We start from the raw sequence: 17,433 nt of genomic DNA, 5'->3' as shown, positions 1-17,433 counted from the left end.
GCCCCAGACGCGCCGAATCACGAAGAAACATGCACAAAGTCAACCCCCACAGCCTCCAGAGGGCTGAAATGAGCTGAAAAAAATTTCCTCGGTGGAAGGGGGTAAGTCCGATACTGCCGAATGTATGATCATTTATTAATACTCCTCATAATCTCAATCTCACACTGAATGGCCGATAAAACACTGCGAGCTTTTGGAGTTGGCAGCGAACGACATTCAACACTCGCCTATCGCTGGTTTCCGCCATTTCCCGATACCCTAGCCGAAAACGTATCCCGAAGAGAGATTCTCGCGAAAGTATAAAAACAATGAAGTCAAAAGTTGATGCTGAAGTGCAATACAGTGCACCGGAAGAAGAACCCTCACTGGAAGAAAAACGGCGCGATACTCAAAGGAATCATACCCACGTAGCGGATAGGGATTCCGCAACTCCGCATATTCACAATCATCAGGAATTTCAGTTAGGTGTGCAGAAGGCACTTGCCTTGAGGAAGGCATGGTCGCATACCACTTTAGCCATCGCGTTTTCCAGGTATGCAATTAGCTATTCGGTCGACGGCCAGTATTCGCAACTAAAAGCACAAAATGATCTCAGTCTCTTCGTTACTACCTTGATCATTACTTTCTCCGATTATTCCGGCATGTTGGTAGAGCCATATGTCACCAGCTCATTTAAGACGCACTCTGCTATGAGTGCCGCGCATGTCGTTGTAAACATCACGCGCATCATCGCATATCCGGTTATTGCAAAACTTAGCGATGTGAGTACCATCCTGTCAGCTGAACATACATTGCGATATCCTGACAATCTGAAATCCCAGGTATTCGGACGAGCCGAGATGTTTGCATTTTCCATCTTTTTCCAAACACTTAGCTACATTCTCTTTGCCACCAGTCAGAATATCGGAAACTATTTTGTGAGTATGGGTCATGAGCTTCTACTCCTGCGCACGACTTACGCAACGATAGACAGCTGGACTATTTGATGCGGTAGGGTCGACTGGATTCGGCCTGACGCAGCAAGTTTTCATTGCAGACTCTACCAGCTTGGTCAATCGTGCATTTTGGTCGACTTTACCGGAGACCATCACAACTCTACCCGCTCTCTACCTCGGATCGGTCATGGGAGAAAGCTTCTTGAAAAACACGAGCTGGAGATGGGCATTTGGCACGTGGGCAATTGTTGTGCCAATTGTATCCATCCCCTTGATTGGTATTGTAATGATCCTCCAACGCCGTGCAAGGAAGCAAGGACTGCTGTCACGTCGTCGAGCGGCTGACGTTGGGACCGAGCTAGATGTCTCCAAGTGGAAACAAGTGTATCTACTTATATGGACTGAGATCGACTTGCTAGGTTTACTTCTTCTGGTGGCTGGAATGTCGCTCATTCTGATTCCGCTTTCTTTGACTGGGTCTTTGAACCCTAACAGATGGAAGGAAGGATCATTCATCGCCATGATTGTTGTTGGCGCCATACTCTTCGCCTCATTTGTTGTCTGGGACGTCAAGTTTGCAAAGAGACCATACATCCCTGCTCGGTTGGCAAACCGAACTGTGATTGCTGCCTGTCTAATTCAAGTTTTCGACTTCATGGAGTACAGTCTGTTTACAATCTTTTTTTCAAGCTATTTGCAGGTCGCTGGTCACTACTCGCCGGCGCACGCGACGCGCATAGAGTGAGTACAGGATCTGTGTATTACTTTCTTGTAGGCTCAAAACTTACAAAACTAATGTTTCGTCAAGTAACTCGTTACGGGTGGCCTTTCAGGTCAGCGGACTTTTTGTCGCCATTGGCATGAAATACACGAGAAAATCAAGAATGTGGGCTCTCATGGGTCCGCCTCTGGTTATTGTCGGACAGGGTGTTATGATTTATCTCGTCAACCCGGGCGCGAATACGAGGACCAGCGAGGCTGCATTTGTCACTTGTAAAGTCATATCAGGTGTAGGACGAGCTCTTTTCCAGACAGCTGCCCAGGTATCCGTGCAGGCTGCCGTGTCTCAACAGGAGGTTGCTGTTGCGACTAGTCTTTTCCAGGCCGGGAACAGCGTTGGCGCCGCAATTGGAACAAGGTGCGTTCACAAAATCATACAACAAATCATTCAATATTTCTAATACACGCAAAAAAGTGTATCTGGAGCGATATGGCGAAACACTTTGCCTGATAAGCTGTTGAAATATCTCCCGGACGGCGACAGGTCCAAAGCAATGAGTATTTTTCAGTCTATTGTGACGGCGAAAAAATACGAAATTGGGAGTCCCGTTCGCTTAGCTATTGATCGGAGCTTCCGTGAATCTCAGATGCTTCTCGCCATTGTTGCAACGGCCCTGTGCGTACCAAACTTGGGTATCATGTGGTTCATGAAAAGTATTTCCTTAGAGAATGAGAGCAGAGAGAAAGTCAACCAAGAGTTGGCAGAAAACGAGGAAGAAGCAGGAAGAACAGATGGTATGGCAAGGCTACCCATTAAATAGGGGTATTATAGTTGGACTGTTCCAAGTATATATACTTTTAGATATATATAGCTATCCTCAAGGAAGTTAAGTCACCCATGTCCGTGCTGTATTGTGAATGCCAGTGCGTGTACAGTAACTAGTCAATGGCCGGCAACAGCATCCATCGCCGCGCAATTTATTTTTTTGGGGCATATTTCTGGCGCATCCGGTCCAGAAAACCAAGAACTGGCTCGCCGCCAATATTTATGACGTCGTAAATGGCAGTCCAGCCCAGGCTGTGGTAGAGCATTTGGCCGTGCGGCGAGCCGTTCAAGAGCCCATGCGCGGCGCCATTGGCAAGCGCCCAACGCACCAGAAAAGCCATCACGCACGTCGCCAAGCCGCGCCGCTGAAACTCCATCTCGGTGAAGATGCCATCGAAGGTTGCAACACCGTCCTTGACAGTAGTCTTGCCTGTAGATGCTACCCTTTCGCCAGCCATGATCTGGACAACACAGCAGGCGTTTTTCTCCTCGATCTGTGCGACAAATGTAGGGTCGACAGCAGAAAGCCTTTCCTCTGGAGTAGCGTCCCCTGGCGTGGGAGACAGATTCGCAGTCATAATCTTGCCGCCGTCACCGACAAACTTGGCGCCGAGCTGCTTGGCTGTGGCTGCGTAGTTGCTGTCGCCATCGGCTGTTGTGATGATGGCGAGCATCCGCAGAGTAGGCTCTTCGAGCGCTCGGACGAGGGCCTCAAACTGCGAGGCGACTGGCTCGACTGCGACTGTGTCGCGCAAGCATTCGCTGTCGAGGCGTATGACGGTCAGGCAGCCTAGGTCCTCTTCTATGCTGTACTCTCGAAGGAAAGCCCAGCTGGCGAAGGTATTCTCGACATGGTTGGCTGGCAATGCGCGGCGAAGCTGCTCCGTACTGCTCATTTTGGCTTTGGTTTACGTGACGCAGCCTGAGTAACAAATTAGAGCAGAGGGATATCGAGAGCGGGTGGCCGTCCATCTCGGCGCATTCGACCCTTATATTAAAATTGGGGTCTGCTTTGCGAAATTTTATAATTGTTCCATAATCTGTTGTGAGAATTGTTTGACTCATTCGGTCAGCCTCTTTGGGCTTAGGAAGCTCTTCTGTCAATTTCCGTGCGCGTGGCAGCCACGCCACAAACACGCTTGGTGTGCTGACGGTGCCCAACTAGTTAACCTGTCTTTGGCAAGACGACGCAATTACACGGCGGGAGCGGCTGGCTAAGATTGGTTGAAGGGCAGACTCACGATTCGCGCTTTTGGGGTCCAATACGGGCAAGAAGTACGAGGTCTGATAATTAATTCAACCATAAAGCAGTATTTCTCAACGCTGATTAGGGTGGTATTGTTAATTTTATAACTTGAGCCCAATTTCTGTAAAACTTAGTAGAAAGGGGAAGTTGAGGGATGGAACGTGAATGGCCGAGGGCTAACAAGGAGCATTCTACAAGTTAACTCAAGTGCTTTCTAGGAGTTGAAGCTTCGCTTTTATAAGATTCTTGGAACTTGAAATATGCGCCGAAGCTTTTGTAGTGCCAGGGGAGCCCTGGGTGAGACTACAGAATTTAGTCAAGTCGGGTTCGACGATGCCAACCGCATCAGCAGGCTAGAGGGGTTGCAGTGGTTTTTTATTTTTTATTTTTTATAAATCTTTGCTACTTTTATAGCTCCTAGCTATTGTTGTCTGTTGCCACGCCCCAAAAGTACGCCACCCAAGCACCCAGAATAAGCAAAATAGTCGCTCCAAAGCAGCACAAACTCACGACACGGTTCCTATTGACATGCCCATCCTGTTCAAACTCGCGCTTTCTCTCATTGATTAAGTGTCCCTTTGCCAGCCTCTGCTTTCGCGTCCACTGCAGCCGGCCGAGAATGACGTCAAACTGGCTCCAGACCAACAACAGCAGCGCAACAGCGACGGAACCCACGGACAGAAACACGTAGACAACTACTACGCGATCGTAGCTGTTGTTGTCGCGGTCCTGTATGACACCTGTGATGATGCGAATGATAATGTTCATGCTATTGTTGATGGCATTCTTGATGGCGTACCCCGATCCAAACACTTCCTGGTACCACATTGTCGTCCGAATGCTATCGATGATGACGGTAGGTCCGAGAGAGGATGCAAAGGCGTAGACGCCAAAGCTTGCTGCTGTACCGCTCACGGTAGGACCCCACGCCGCGAGGACCATGGAGGTGAGCATGCCGATGCCGCACACGGCCATGATGCTTACGCGCTGGCCCACGACATCGATGAAGACACCGAGTGCAGGAACGAGGAAAAAGCCGAGGTATTGTGACATGGCTGAATACCACCCGGCCGTCTCGGCCGTCACGTTAAAGCGCTGCTGCGCGAGCTCGGTGGCATTCTGTGTAAAGACTGACGCCGTCGATGTCTGGAAGAGTGTAAAAGCGGAAATAAGCCAAAACGACCAGGGCAAGCGCAACATTTTTCCCCATTCAAACTTTTTGTTGCTCTCGGTGAGGGCCTCCCCGGTGGCTGGATCGGCCGAGGGCGCGTAGGTGCGGTGGCTCCAGCGCGTGAACCACCAAAATATAACTGTCACGACATTGGTGAACAAATTCATGAATACAGCGCACCAGTACACCCATGAGAAGTCCCCTGTACGCTTGGCAATGATATTTGCCGTCGCCTTACCTACAAAGCCTCCGACTTTACCGAGGCCGAGCTCGAGGCCGAGGGTGGAGGCGAAGCCGTTGGAGGGCGCGAACCAAGAGGAGAAGACCTTGTACTGGGCGACTTGGGTGGCAATGTCTCCGAGGGCCTGAATGATGACGCCGCCAATCATAAACTTGTAGCTGCGGACAGTGGTGGCAGCGGCAATGAGGATGGCGCCGACGGAGTAGATTGCGTTACCATAGAGTAGCGCATTTGCGCCGCCGATGCGGTCGGTGATGGGACCGCTGATGAGAATGAGGGCGGTCTTCATAAAGTCTTCGCTGGCCTCGAGGACGGCGTACTGGGCATTATTGATGTGGAGTTTCTGGATAACACCTGTGAGTACATGTTTTGACGGAAACGTGGGATGTTCGAATGTTATGGTGATTGAGTCAGTGTTGATTTACCTTTTTGATGGTACTTTTCATAGCTCCCGTGACACCGCTGCTCCAATGTGAGCCGAAACCGATGAAGCTCACGAGAAAGACGGCGATGAGCTTGATGCGGAGCGGGATAGCCGTCTCCTTGGCTGGTATCGATGCCGCGCGATTTTCTGCCTGCTGCTCATGGTCGCTGTCGACCGAAACGACATTCGCCTGCACCTTGGTCTCAGTCTCGGACCTCATCGTAGGTAGAAGATACGAAAGGTTGGATGGGAGTGAAACATGGCAAGTCAGGGGGGGCTAATGACTCTTATAGATCAGAATATGCAAATGACCTCTGTTTTCGGGGTTGTTTCCGGTCTGATTGATAAGATGTGGATAGTGGATTAACGGCAGTTCGTTTGCCAAGGCGCAGGGCTTGCCATGAAGTGGACAACGGGTTCATCAGAGACTGTGAGCTCTTTGGCATTTCCTTATATTTTTGTGGGAATTAACATGGACCACCGGTCAAATTAGCGATTCGCTGCCATTACTTCGGATGTACGAAAAACTGTAAAAGATGGAGGACACCCACGTGGGTTCGGCGATTTCTGCGAGCGGTGATTCTCGGGGATACGAACGCTACAGAGGGTCTCTGCTAGAATCGTGAAGTTTGCAGCGACAGAAAGAGCTACACTGAATCGTATTTACGAGACATGGCACTCTTTCAACTTTTGCACAAATCAATATATCATCATTGGCTTAATTGGCACATCCACGATGGCGCTGCAGAGTTTCCGAAAACTGCGAAGGTAATCCAGGCTCGACAAATTAGTCGCCATCGCCAAACTCTACCACGAAATAAATGTCTCGCCTACAAGCTTAGGACGCGTATAAATCTGTGCAAACGAATGAGAATGCATCCTTGCAGGATCCTCTACAAGGATAAATGCCCCACGCGCTAGCTTGTCTTTACCACGTAACGGTCCCATCCGCATTGCTGAAAGTTCCATTAGGACCGTCCCTTTGTGGCGTAGCGAGTTTAGCAGTCTCCGTCGCACCGCTCTCTGTCGTGACTTTGAAAATTGGTCGCACAGAAGCCAGGATCACTGGCATCAGTTTTTCCAGCCTTTGGCCTCATATTGACTGGCGTGGTGGCAAGTTATCGTCTTGATAGCAGCCTCGCTAGCTCGATAAGCAGGGAATGCGAACCTAGGAAACTGGTCGTTCGGATCATTGCGACCAGAGCAATATCCCAGACCAGACGAGACAAACACAATTCGGGGTGAAGTCAACTCCTCTAACAGAGCCAAGAAGGCCTCGGTAGCTACGACATGGGCGATGGCGTTGAGATCGAAGCCATCCTGCCATGTTTGTCGCAGCGTGGTGCTCTGCGGAAGGTGACCCTCGGTGATGGCGCCAGCGCTTGATTAAAACATCGAGACGCCCAAAGTTGCGCCCAACGGGATCGGCCGCAACCTTTGTTGACGCATCATCTGTGACATCGATACAGATGCCCTCAACGGAAAGCCTTTGGCTCCCTAGCCCCTCAGCAGTTTTGGTGCCTTTTCTTTCGTCGCGATAACCCATCTATACATGGTAGCTTGGATCATCAGTCGTGATTTCACTTGTCACCTCAAACCCGAGACCCTGGTTAGCGCCAGTGGTGAGAACAATCGGATCGGCTGCAGTCATGGTGCGAATCTGCCTATTTGGAAGCAGCGAAAAAAATCGAAGTCAGTGTTTCAAGTCTATGTAAAGGTCCGCCGGATTCATGCAAGACTATGTAAAGGTAGAGGGCTACTTTAAAAAGCGCTGCGTAGCATCATCACCAGGGTGCTAGGCGAAACCTGCTTGGGAGCACCACGAGCTCCAGCAAGTTGCGCGGATGGCCACGGATTTGCCAGCTTTTATGTCCGTTCAGCCCAATTGCTGCAATGACTTTGTGCAATCCTAGATGTTACGCATTGCCGGCGGGTAATTGAGCACTGGGAAGCTATTACAGCGAAGGTGCAAACAAGCTGTTGAATCCTGCGTTATCGTAACATAAGCGTCATCGCTGTACGTACATAGTTTCGGCATTGCTTTGTAAAGGGCGCTGACTGTATGGTTCGAGTAAGACCATCTGGTCTCACATTCCCCGACAAGGTTGGGCTGTCGCGTATTCAAAGACCTGCTAGGGTCTACAAGCAAAGACTCAGCACATTCGCCACCCTTTTACGGCGGTAATTGATCACCTACGACGCGCTCTCATTACATTGTTATACTGAGTGGGCGGCAGAAAGCGGGGCGTCTAAGGATCTATCGCGACCATAAATTCCGGAGTTCCAGTCCCCTTTTGTCTAACGTTAAACGGTGCATCCTCGTTGGCATGCACTACTTCGCTCCTTAGATTGGCTTGTCCGCTCCGCGCGCGCTCCGCGCCATGTTTTCGACATTTTCTGTCCGAGGTGATGGCGACGTGCCTCCTTCGGCGCGTCGCCGTCCCCCACATGTCATGCAGGCGTGCACGCGATGTCATCGAAATCGCATTAAATGTGACGATGAAAGGCCATGCCGATCCTGCAGGGAAACCAGATCCCCATGCTTTGACCGAAGCTTGAATGCACGAGCTACGGCCAGAGTAGCAGTCGAGTTTCTGATCCCGCATCGCCGGGTGCCGAGTGCGCATGCTAACTCGCCAGTACACGCAGCCGACCGCGTCCACGATCGCATATCGAAGGCCTCCCAGCAGAGAGTCTAGGTGCTTCCACCAATACAGGCTCAGACTCAACTCAGAGCGCGAGAGAGTACGAGGGCCAACGTCCACCGGAAGCCAACTCCTGCCCCGATCAATCGACAGGATCGTGGCAGCTATTTGTACAGCACTTCAACAGTGCAATCAGATCTGGAAAGTCTTGTCCCGACGACTACGATGAAAATCTCTTAACACTAAGTCCATCGCCACCCCCAGTATCATTTTCAGGGACTACGCCGCTTGATACTCTGGACAAGGCCGCAGAAGAGCGCCTTTTAACTGCGTTCCTTCAATCATACCAAGTGATTGCGCCCATCATTAGCGCGTCATGGCTATGGAAGTATCATGCGCACCTGTGGTCGCACGGGCCAGCACGGCAGCCCTGCCATTTTCTTGATATACTCTTAGCGCTGAGCGTCCACCAAGCCATCTCTTTAGCGGACGATGATGCGAATGATCCGTACCAGATGGGCGGGCCACCGGGCTATTATTATTTTGAAAGGTCGCAAACTTACCTTTTGAAGTCGACGAACCGTCCAGATTTGCTGACTGTACAGTCATACATGTATGCAAGCATATACATGATGCACCTTCATCAGGCATACAAGTGTCACCAGATGTTGGCACTAGCTGCACGGAATGCGGACATGATGGATCCTCAAAATGTCCCTCCATTCATGGAGAGGGTCAACAGCGTTATTGTCAGAGCACGAACGTGCTTGGCACTACAAGCTCTCGACAACGTTTTGTCAACAATAGCCAGCATCCCGCATCTCGTTCCCCGCCAAAGTTCTCAGGATTTGATCAAGGTTGCTCTTCAAAAGTCTTCCGAGTCCATGCAGATATTTGAGAGAATCTCCGACACGGAAAGCTTTGTGCAGGTGACAAAGTTGGCACAATTGGTCCGCGATGCTTCTGAGAGCTGCTCCCTCTACCCTAGCAACAGAAGCCGATCGAACAAAGGCTCAAGTTTCGACAATTTGACGGAGTTTTGCGGGATCACGGCCGCGGCCGTCAAATCGTCAATCATACCTATACACGTCTGGGCCTGGCTCGCTACCAACGGCATTGAAAGGTCCAGAACAGAAAACCAGCCCGGACGCTTTTGAAACGGGATGCGAGGTTCCGATGTGGCTTAATCGACAGAAGCTCTTTCTCCGAATGTGCTATCACATGGCCTGTATGATACTCCTTCGTCCGTTCGCATGTGTAGCCCCTCGAGGCGAAGACCAAAATCTGACGGCAAATGAGCTTTCCGTGGCTTGCGCGAAGCATGCATCCGCACTGACGGTAACCATCGACGCGAATCTGGACAGCGGCTCATTCAACGTGCTATCTCAGGCTACTGGCTGTCAATGGCTCGCAACGCTCTGTCTTGTCGGCTTTACGACGACGCATCCCACTGGTCCTCATACGCCGGCGGCCCGAAAGACTTTGTCACTCTGCGGGACCAATTTCGAGAGATTATCAAAACATCGGGTACCACAAGCAAGAGAGGCGATGAGAAAAGCAAGGTTGCTTTGCGCGATCGCAGAAGAAGAGGTACAGCAGTCCATTGCAGCTTTGTCCAGCCTGCAGACGCCACTGGACTCGGCGCTGGACGTACCTTTCCCGCCAGTCGGTTCAACAGAGCATGTCGATTCAGACACTCCTTTTCTTTTTACTGATCTGGGTATGGAAGTGGAATGGGGCAATATTCCGGGCGAAATGGACTTGGGCGACAGCATCCATACTACAAGTGCGGCGCGAACAAGCTAATAAGCAGATAAAATAACTTCCAAGAAAGCTTTCGAAACAAACAAAAAAGCTATATTTCTATTGCTAGCTATGTTCAGTCTTTGTTTAATCTGGGGAAGAGTTTCAGCGCATTTCTAGAGCAAACGCTCTCGATATCGACACCCGCATCGGCCGCGACACTGTGCATCCGTTTGGTGAAGTACGTTATGCTATCGTTAGGTGCGTTAGGGAAGTCGCTGCCAAAAAGAATATGGCTTGGATCCGCAACTTTCACCAAGCCGGCGAGCGTCGCAGGATCGCTCGAAAGAGCCGTGTCAAAGTAAAACATTTTTGCATCCTCACGCAGTTGCTCAGCCGTGCGGGCAACAGAGTGCGCCGTGAAGGGCAGCAAACCCGCGACGCGGCCAATGAGGGCCGGGAGCGTGCCGCCCGCATGGGACAAGATTATTTTGCAATCCTGGCAGTACTCGCGGAGCGCACCCGACGTGATGAGGTCAATCGCAGTGCGCCCTGTTTCGTGGGGGTAGTCGAACATGGGCTGGGGTAGCTTGCTGTTGATGAGTGCCGTGTCGACAGAGTGCGTCGGATGAACAAAGACGACGACTTTGCGCCTGTTAAGCTCCTCCCAAATGGGACGAAACTGAGCGTGTCCAAGGTAGCCATTCGCGTCTCCGTAGCGTGTGTACACGATGACCCCGTCAGCGTGCAAGTGATCAAGGCCGTAGGCAATTTCTTTGAGGCACGCATCAGTGTCAATCAGGGATGGAAGTACGGCAAAGAAGCCGTATGCATCTGCGTGGCGGTCGCGAATCGCGGCGACGTATTCATTGCACTCTCGCGCGAGTGTCGCCGCGGTAGTAGGGTCGCCCGTACATGCTGTGCCAGGTGCTGTCACAGAGAGAATGGCTGTTTTCACGCCTATAGCCTTGCAGAGATCTTGGTCTGCTTCGAGTGTCCAATCCGGGACAAACCACCCGGATGGATCTCCACCAGCTTCGTTGAGTTCTAGCAGGCAATGCTGTTAAAAAGTGGCTGGGCGGACAGGCGGGCAAGTCGCTTACTTTTGGTGAAGACGGGTGGGTAAACGTGATGGTGAACATCGATCGACATTGTGAAAAGTAAATAGACAGAAAAAAGGCTAGGTTGCAAATATAGCCTGGAAGTCAGTGCAAATGGTTTTGAAGTTTTCTTGGAACGACAACCTCTATGATTTATTGTGCAGGCAATCAAGAGAAACTTTGGCTACATTTATATCCGGTGTGGGCATTTCTAGAGTGCCACTTTCCGGTCGTTTAGTCGACAATTCTGGAAGTACGTGAGCTCAAAGGAGTCGTGAGCCAGATTGACCCGATTAAAGTGCTTGCGTCAGCTCCACTTTCCGATGCCCAAAAAGGCATTACTCCTTTTGTCCTGTCTTGCCAGGCTCCCTTGCGCGGATGAGGACGGGAAAATGTTATCGCGCTCAGACAAGAACCCTCTTTGTCGAGTGGACTCTCCCTTGTCTCGGTCAGCAAACAGTTCAGATATCATCGTCATGGACAGGTGGTAGCTCTGGAGTGAAGAAAACGAAAGCAGATGGTCGCTTCTGTGTCAGAGAAACCTCTAAAAACGTGAAATAAACGTAAATGAAACTATGGAGTATAGAAGACTATTGGCATACTCTATGCGCTCATTCACGATTGTTGTTTTGTTTTTAATTCAGGAATTGAATTCTATATTTTATCTCGTCGCTATTCTGTTGAAGATTGTCTGGGTGGTATTTCGTGAAATCGCTTCTGTTCACACTTACCAAAGAGCGGGATTTTACTCCCTCGCGAGACGAAATAACGAAAAAAGGACTTCAGACGGCTTCTCAAAGCGATTAAACAAAGAATTACTATATCTACAGGCTGCCAAAGGCCATAGGTATTAGTTGTTCCCCCCAGGATAAGTATGCTTTATGATGCAGGGTAGGCGTTGTAGCTATACCTCGTGGGATGCGGCATCTCAGTAGCCCGCCGGTAATTTGGCTTCGAGTCGAGCTCGAGTGCACATGCACTTGAACAGTCACTATTCATTAATACGTCCCGTTTTTTATTCACTGCTCTAAAAAGTGTTTTGCGCTTTTTAATCACATCTGCGCCGCCGTTTCTGGCTGCGCGCATGTACAACGCAGCGGCTACAACTAGCACCAAGAGCTTCTACTAGATTGCCCTAATCAACAATCTTCCAAAGGGGCACGTCGGTAACATCGTGCTGCCAGCTATTCCTGAACTCCGCAGTATGTGATTGGACAGCAACCGACGACCAGCATGATCGACAACAACGTTTTTTCCAGATGCAGTGGCAAGCAAAAGAAAAAAGGAAAAAAAAAAACAACCATCGTCTGGATCTGTGACAATAACAGACAGTCAACAATTGAGTACACATGTCTACAAAGAGGTTAGGAACATCCGAACATTGTAAATTCCAGGCGCGGCTCGGATGTCAGGGCATCCGACGCGGTTGTGGATAGATCCAACGTAAGGGCAGGAATGACCCCAGCAGGCTACAGCCGAGCCAGATTCAGTGACATGGCTCGGAAATCTTGACCTCGCACGCGGATGCAGACACAGGAATGCCCCCCCCGCAAGCCATGGCCGGGAGAAGATCTGGCCAGCGTGGGGTTTCCCGAGCAGGTATGCAAGTCTGCTACTACTAGTACAGTTGAGACGGCACATTATGCTCGGTCTGCCGATGGTATGCGGCACGACCCACCAATGGCGCGCTTGACCTATCCTGCCACGATTCCGACCGCAGTTCCATCTGCTTCATGTTCTACTCTTCTTTGTCCCTGTCGATCTCACTTCCAGTCAGGGTCCTGCTCAACAGCAACGCGCGTAGGCAGGAGAAAACCGTGGATTTGATACAGGGCATGATATGCCACTTGTTTCCTCTGACTGGGTTCTCGCTTTAGAGCGCGCGTTGCATGACCGCGTCGCGCTTTTGACCTGCACTACGACGGAAGGGAGACAGCCACCGTTCCATCCAATACATGTACAGCTAGGGCATCCACAGCTGAGCCGCCTGCACTAGTTTGTCTGATTGGCTGAGTAGGGAGAGACACGGAAGCGAGAGACATTAAAATTGCGAAACAGAACACGCGCGGGCTCACTCAATACAGTGGAATCGAGTTCTCCGAGTCCCCACAGGATCAACAGGGTCGTCACCCCCAACCATCATTGTCGACCCCACAGGGCTGACCTGCCGTCCCAAAAATGGCAATCCTAGACAGAGCCTCCTTGTCCTATGAGCTCCCGTGGATGCAGGTAGCTTGCGAGCCAAACGTCAGGCCTGGAACGAGCCTGTGGGGTCCCGCACAACTGGGTCTTCAAGTTCGGACTGTTCTACGCCTCTAGATGAACGACAACACCGTTGCTTGCATCCCAAGCAGAGTGGCGCCGATGGGCCGAAGGCCTTGGCGGCGAGACTCGGCCGCCACCAATCTCCCCGGTTACAGCTGTTTTGTTAGTAAACTTTCCACCCGATGGGGATGTTGCTGTCCTAATGCGGAAGTCTGAAAACTCCAGGTATGAGCTGCAGATATGCGTTTCTTTATGCCTCAGACTTGAGTTCGTGTCGTGAGTGACGAATGGTAACTAGCCTGTGTTTTCAAAACAGATGGAAATTGAACTTTACTGTAGTTCCAAAACAGAGGCAAAGAGCATCGCGTCTGTGTATAAGTATGCCTCTCGAGCTCGAGTTTTGGAAACTTTTTTGATCATCGACAACCACAGCCAACAAGTTTGCTTTTCTTTTCTAACCCTATTCCAGCGCATAGACTGGTTTAGAACACATTCACTTAATCATTCACTCGTTGACCTTCATTCAAGATGCATCTGCCATCCATTCTCAGCGGCTTCATCGCCGTTCCCCTCCTTACCAGCACCGTGGTTGCTGAGTCCGGTCGCTTCCTCAAGGTTGTTCGCAACAGCAACAACGGCCGTCGTGCCGTTAGCTTGCCCCGCGCCGTCGAGAGCACCTTTGTGCTTCAAATCTCCAGCCCTTCTTTCAAAGGCTCTTGCTACTGCCCCGGTGAAGCTCAATATGTTGGCTTCAACGGCATCTCCACTAGCAACATCTATGGTGCCATGATCTGGACACTCATTGACGGAGAGCTGTACTCAATCACCGAAGGTGGTGCTGTCTCTATCCCGTCTGGTCAGGACGCTGCTTTCGTCGCCTCGCTGCCGAGAACTGGTGCAATCACCACTACCTTTAGCACTGTCAACAACACCCTCGTTTGGGAGAACCAAGGCTTCCCGTCAGGCAGTGCCCAGTTCTGCCAGCGCGGCCTGGATGGCGCTGTGATTGCGTATGGCGCTGGCGCGCCTGAAGGCTGCGTTGAGACTGGTCTTTCGATTGTCACTACGTTCACTACCAGCCCTCAAGCAACTTCCCCCACTGGTCCTGCCAATGGCAACGGAAACAATGGTGCTGCCGTTGGTCAACCTGGCGGTCCTGGTCAGCCCGGTCAGCCCGGTCAGCCCGGACAGCCCGGCACACCCGGCACACCCGGCACACCCGGCACGCCTGGCACGCCTGGACAGCCTGGCACTCCTGGACAGCCTGGCACCCCTGGACAGCCCGGCACGCCTGGCAGTGGCGGTAACGGGGGCAACGGGGGCAACGGCGGTAACGGCGGTAACGGCGGCGGCGGACAGCCCGGTCAGCCCGGTCAGCCCGGGCAGCCCGGCACGCCTGGTCAGCCCGGCACGCCTGGTCAGCCCGGCACGCCTGGTCAGCCCGGCCAGCCTGGCAGTGGCGGTAATGGCGGTAACGGACAGCCTGGTCAACCCGGACAGCCTGGAAACGGTGGAAACGGCGGCAACGGCGGGGATGGCCAGCCTGGTAACGGTGGAAACGGCGGCAACGGCGGTGATGGCCAGCCTGGTAACGGTGGAAACGGCGGCAACGGCGGTGATGGCCAGCCTGGTAACGGTGGAAACGGCGGCAACGGCGGGGATGGCCAGCCTGGTAACGGTGGCAACGGCGGCAACGGCGGTGATGGCCAGCCTGGTAACGGTGGCAACGGCGGCAACGGCGGGGATGGCCAGCCTGGTAACGGTGGCAACGGCGGCAACGGCGGGGATGGCCAGCCTGGTAACGGTGGAAATGGCGGCAACGGCGGTGATGGCCAGCCTGGTAACGGTGGCAACGGCGGCAACGGCGGTGATGGCCAGCCCGGTAACGGTGGAAACGGCGGCAACGGTGGTGATGGCCAGCCCGGTAACGGTGGAAACGGCGGCAACGGCGGTGATGGCCAGCCCGGTAACGGTGGCAACGGTGGAGATGGCCAGCCTGGCCAGCCTGGAAACAACGGCGGCGATGGCCAGCCTGGAAACAACGGCGGCGATGGCCAGCCTGGAAACAACGGCGGCGATGGCCAGCCTGGTCAGCCTGGAAACAACGGCGGCGATGGCCAGCCTGGTCAGCCTGGAAACAACGGCGGCGATGGCCAGCCTGGCGAGCCTGGACCGTCCGGACCTCCCGGACCTCCTGGACCTCCGGGACCTCCTGGACCCAGCGGCACCGGTGGCGGCGATGGTGGCGAGCCTTCTACCACTCCCGCGCCTGGTTCCTCCACAACGCCTGGTGAGACCACGATGCCTAGTGGTACCATGACTGGTGGCTCGTCTACGCCTGCTCCCACCGACTCCTCCATGACGCCCGGTTCTTCCATGATGTCTGGTTCGTCCATGCCCAGTGGCTCTATGACTACACCCTCTCCCACCAGCCAAACCACTCCTGTTGGTAGCACCTGCCCCACGGCGACGTGTGCCGCTGCCACGATCGCCGAGGGCGCTCAGTCTGTCGTCGACGCCATCGACAAGGTCTCTGATCTCTCCATGGCTCTCCAGGATCCCGCCAACAACATCGGTACTGGCCCGGCTGGTATCGCCGCCGGTACGCAGGTTGCCATGGGCTTTGCCAACATCGTGACTACCATCACCGGCTCCCTCGGCGCCATCACCTCCCTGCAGCCTCTCGATGTCGAGTGTGACGCCACCGCCGTCAACATCGCCTTGACCAAGTTTGTGAACATCCACCAGGCCCTCCTCAAGATTGTTTTCGGCAAGGGCTCCGTCCTTGAAAGCATCCCTGTCGCTGGTATTGCTGTCGCCGCCGCCCTCCAGACCCTCGAGGGCGCTGTCGACTCGCTTGCTTTTGCCATCATCAACCTCATCCCTACCCAGAAGCAATGTGCCATGGACGAGATCATGGCTCTGAACGGTACCCTCACCATGACTCAGGGCACAGTCGACTCTTGCAACAAGCCCGACATGTGCTCCGCTAGCGCGATCGGAGATGCTGGCCAGGGTGTTATTGACGCCATCAACAAGATCACCGACCTCTCTATGAACCTTCAAGGACCCGCCAACGGCCTGTCGATCACTAACCCTGCCGCTTTTGCCCAGGTTGCCTCGGGCTTCACTCAGATTGTCACCCAAATCACCGCGGATATTGCTACGCTGGCCTCTATGCCTCCTCTGGACCCGGGCTGCGCTGCTGACGGCGTCTCCATTGCCCTGACCAAGTTTGTCGAAGTCCATCAGGCACTTCTCAACATCATCATTGGCAAGGCTGGCGTGATCTCTCAGGTCCCTCTTGCTGGTGCCCCTGTTGCAGCCGCTCTCCGAGCCCTCGAGGGTGTCGTTGACGGCATTGCCAACGCCATCATTGGCCTCATTCCGTCGCGCAAGTGCTTCACCACTCAGCAGACCAACAACCTCTCTGGCACTCTGAACGACGCTCTCAAGGCCGTCCCTTCATCTTGAACATAAGAGCGCTAGGCATTAACAACGCTTGCAACTGAAATACTTATTCTATTCTTACTATTTTTCTCTACTTTATATTGCATTGTTCCTAATTTTCTCAAATTCAAAACTTTCTCACTTTGACCCTTTTTCAAACTTTTCCTCATTTCTTGACACTTACTTATCTTCAGCACAACGGCGTTCGCTCTAGTCACGCCAACAGTTCGTCGCTCTAACAGGCATCAAGGCTGGCACTTGCTCACAAAATATACAACGGGCGCGATACTCGAGAGTTTCCAATATTGCAGCAGGCACTGCTGACATTTTAGCCCCCAGTCCTAAAACCTCTACTGGCTCTATCCTTACGCCGCTTTTGTTTCGCGTCGACCACAATTAGCACCAAGCTCTCCATCACTTCCCATCACTTTTGCCATTTCCATCGCCATTTACTAAGGGATAGCGAGTCAGACCGTTAAACTATCCCAATACAATTTTTTGACAGCCCCATGAAGCAAGCTAGCTGCTTTCACTATTCTTTTGTAAATTGGTTTCTATCTCACAAGGCCAACCTTTTCAGTAACAAGTGTAACGTCGCTCTATTAACGACAGCACCCTTTCATGTAGTGCCTTCCCAGGCCTCGCAATAGCCTTATAGGTTGCCACA

At 52.4% G+C, this 17,433-nt stretch overlaps 8 protein-coding genes across 9 annotated transcripts; 5 read left to right on the top strand and 3 right to left on the bottom strand.

Annotated features, from left to right (window-relative positions):
• Window positions 1-308: 308 nt before the first annotated feature.
• On the top strand, window positions 309-2,476 carry LMH87_007952 (uncharacterized protein; the record flags this gene model as incomplete). The annotated part of the gene is made up of 6 exons (XM_056201433.1): window positions 309-532; window positions 596-761; window positions 822-917; window positions 970-1,676; window positions 1,744-2,073; window positions 2,131-2,476. The coding sequence occupies 6 exons, from the start codon at window positions 309-311 to the stop codon at window positions 2,474-2,476; spliced, it is 1,869 nt and encodes a 622-aa protein (XP_056057823.1).
• Window positions 2,477-2,633: 157 nt separating this feature from the next.
• Window positions 2,634-3,377, bottom strand: LMH87_007951 (uncharacterized protein; the record flags this gene model as incomplete). Its single annotated transcript, XM_056201420.1, has 1 exon — window positions 2,634-3,377. One exon carries the CDS (start codon window positions 3,375-3,377, stop codon window positions 2,634-2,636), a length of 744 nt encoding a protein of 247 aa, XP_056057822.1.
• A 767-nt stretch (window positions 3,378-4,144) lies between these two features.
• LMH87_007950 (uncharacterized protein) lies at window positions 4,145-5,783 on the bottom strand (the record flags this gene model as incomplete). The annotated part of the gene is made up of 3 exons (XM_056201407.1): window positions 4,145-5,037; window positions 5,137-5,482; window positions 5,565-5,783. 3 exons carry the CDS (start codon window positions 5,781-5,783, stop codon window positions 4,145-4,147), a joined length of 1,458 nt encoding a protein of 485 aa, XP_056057821.1.
• Window positions 5,784-7,944: 2,161 nt separating this feature from the next.
• On the top strand, window positions 7,945-9,365 carry LMH87_007949 (uncharacterized protein; the record flags this gene model as incomplete). 2 transcript variants are annotated; one of them, XM_056201396.1, is made up of 4 exons in its annotated part: window positions 7,945-8,153; window positions 8,213-8,758; window positions 8,814-8,821; window positions 8,887-9,365. In XM_056201396.1, the coding sequence occupies 4 exons, from the start codon at window positions 7,945-7,947 to the stop codon at window positions 9,363-9,365; spliced, it is 1,242 nt and encodes a 413-aa protein (XP_056057820.1). The 2 variants fall into 2 exon arrangements, with proteins under 2 accessions (XP_056057820.1, XP_056057819.1); XM_056201395.1 differs by having other exon boundaries at window positions 8,204-8,758.
• A 64-nt stretch (window positions 9,366-9,429) lies between these two features.
• LMH87_007948 (uncharacterized protein) lies at window positions 9,430-10,014 on the top strand (the record flags this gene model as incomplete). Its single annotated transcript, XM_056201384.1, has 3 exons — window positions 9,430-9,436; window positions 9,508-9,735; window positions 9,791-10,014. 3 exons carry the CDS (start codon window positions 9,430-9,432, stop codon window positions 10,012-10,014), a joined length of 459 nt encoding a protein of 152 aa, XP_056057818.1.
• Window positions 10,015-10,087: 73 nt separating this feature from the next.
• LMH87_007947 (uncharacterized protein) lies at window positions 10,088-11,103 on the bottom strand (the record flags this gene model as incomplete). Its single annotated transcript, XM_056201373.1, has 2 exons — window positions 10,088-10,998; window positions 11,055-11,103. 2 exons carry the CDS (start codon window positions 11,101-11,103, stop codon window positions 10,088-10,090), a joined length of 960 nt encoding a protein of 319 aa, XP_056057817.1.
• A 1,472-nt stretch (window positions 11,104-12,575) lies between these two features.
• On the top strand, window positions 12,576-13,792 carry LMH87_007946 (uncharacterized protein; the record flags this gene model as incomplete). Its single annotated transcript, XM_056201361.1, has 8 exons — window positions 12,576-12,711; window positions 12,988-13,008; window positions 13,069-13,173; window positions 13,243-13,280; window positions 13,406-13,478; window positions 13,542-13,592; window positions 13,667-13,694; window positions 13,786-13,792. The coding sequence occupies 8 exons, from the start codon at window positions 12,576-12,578 to the stop codon at window positions 13,790-13,792; spliced, it is 459 nt and encodes a 152-aa protein (XP_056057816.1).
• Window positions 13,793-13,844: 52 nt separating this feature from the next.
• On the top strand, window positions 13,845-16,790 carry LMH87_007945 (uncharacterized protein; the record flags this gene model as incomplete). The annotated part of the gene is made up of 1 exon (XM_056201348.1): window positions 13,845-16,790. The coding sequence occupies one exon, from the start codon at window positions 13,845-13,847 to the stop codon at window positions 16,788-16,790; it is 2,946 nt and encodes a 981-aa protein (XP_056057815.1).
• Window positions 16,791-17,433: the final 643 nt, after the last annotated feature.

The sequence above is a fragment of the Akanthomyces muscarius genome (genome assembly GCF_028009165.1).
Source record: "Akanthomyces muscarius strain Ve6 chromosome Unknown contig_15, whole genome shotgun sequence".
NCBI lineage: Eukaryota > Fungi > Ascomycota > Sordariomycetes > Hypocreales > Cordycipitaceae > Akanthomyces > Akanthomyces muscarius.
Note: the sequence above shows the minus strand (reverse complement) of the source record. Positions and strands in the feature narration are given on the sequence as shown.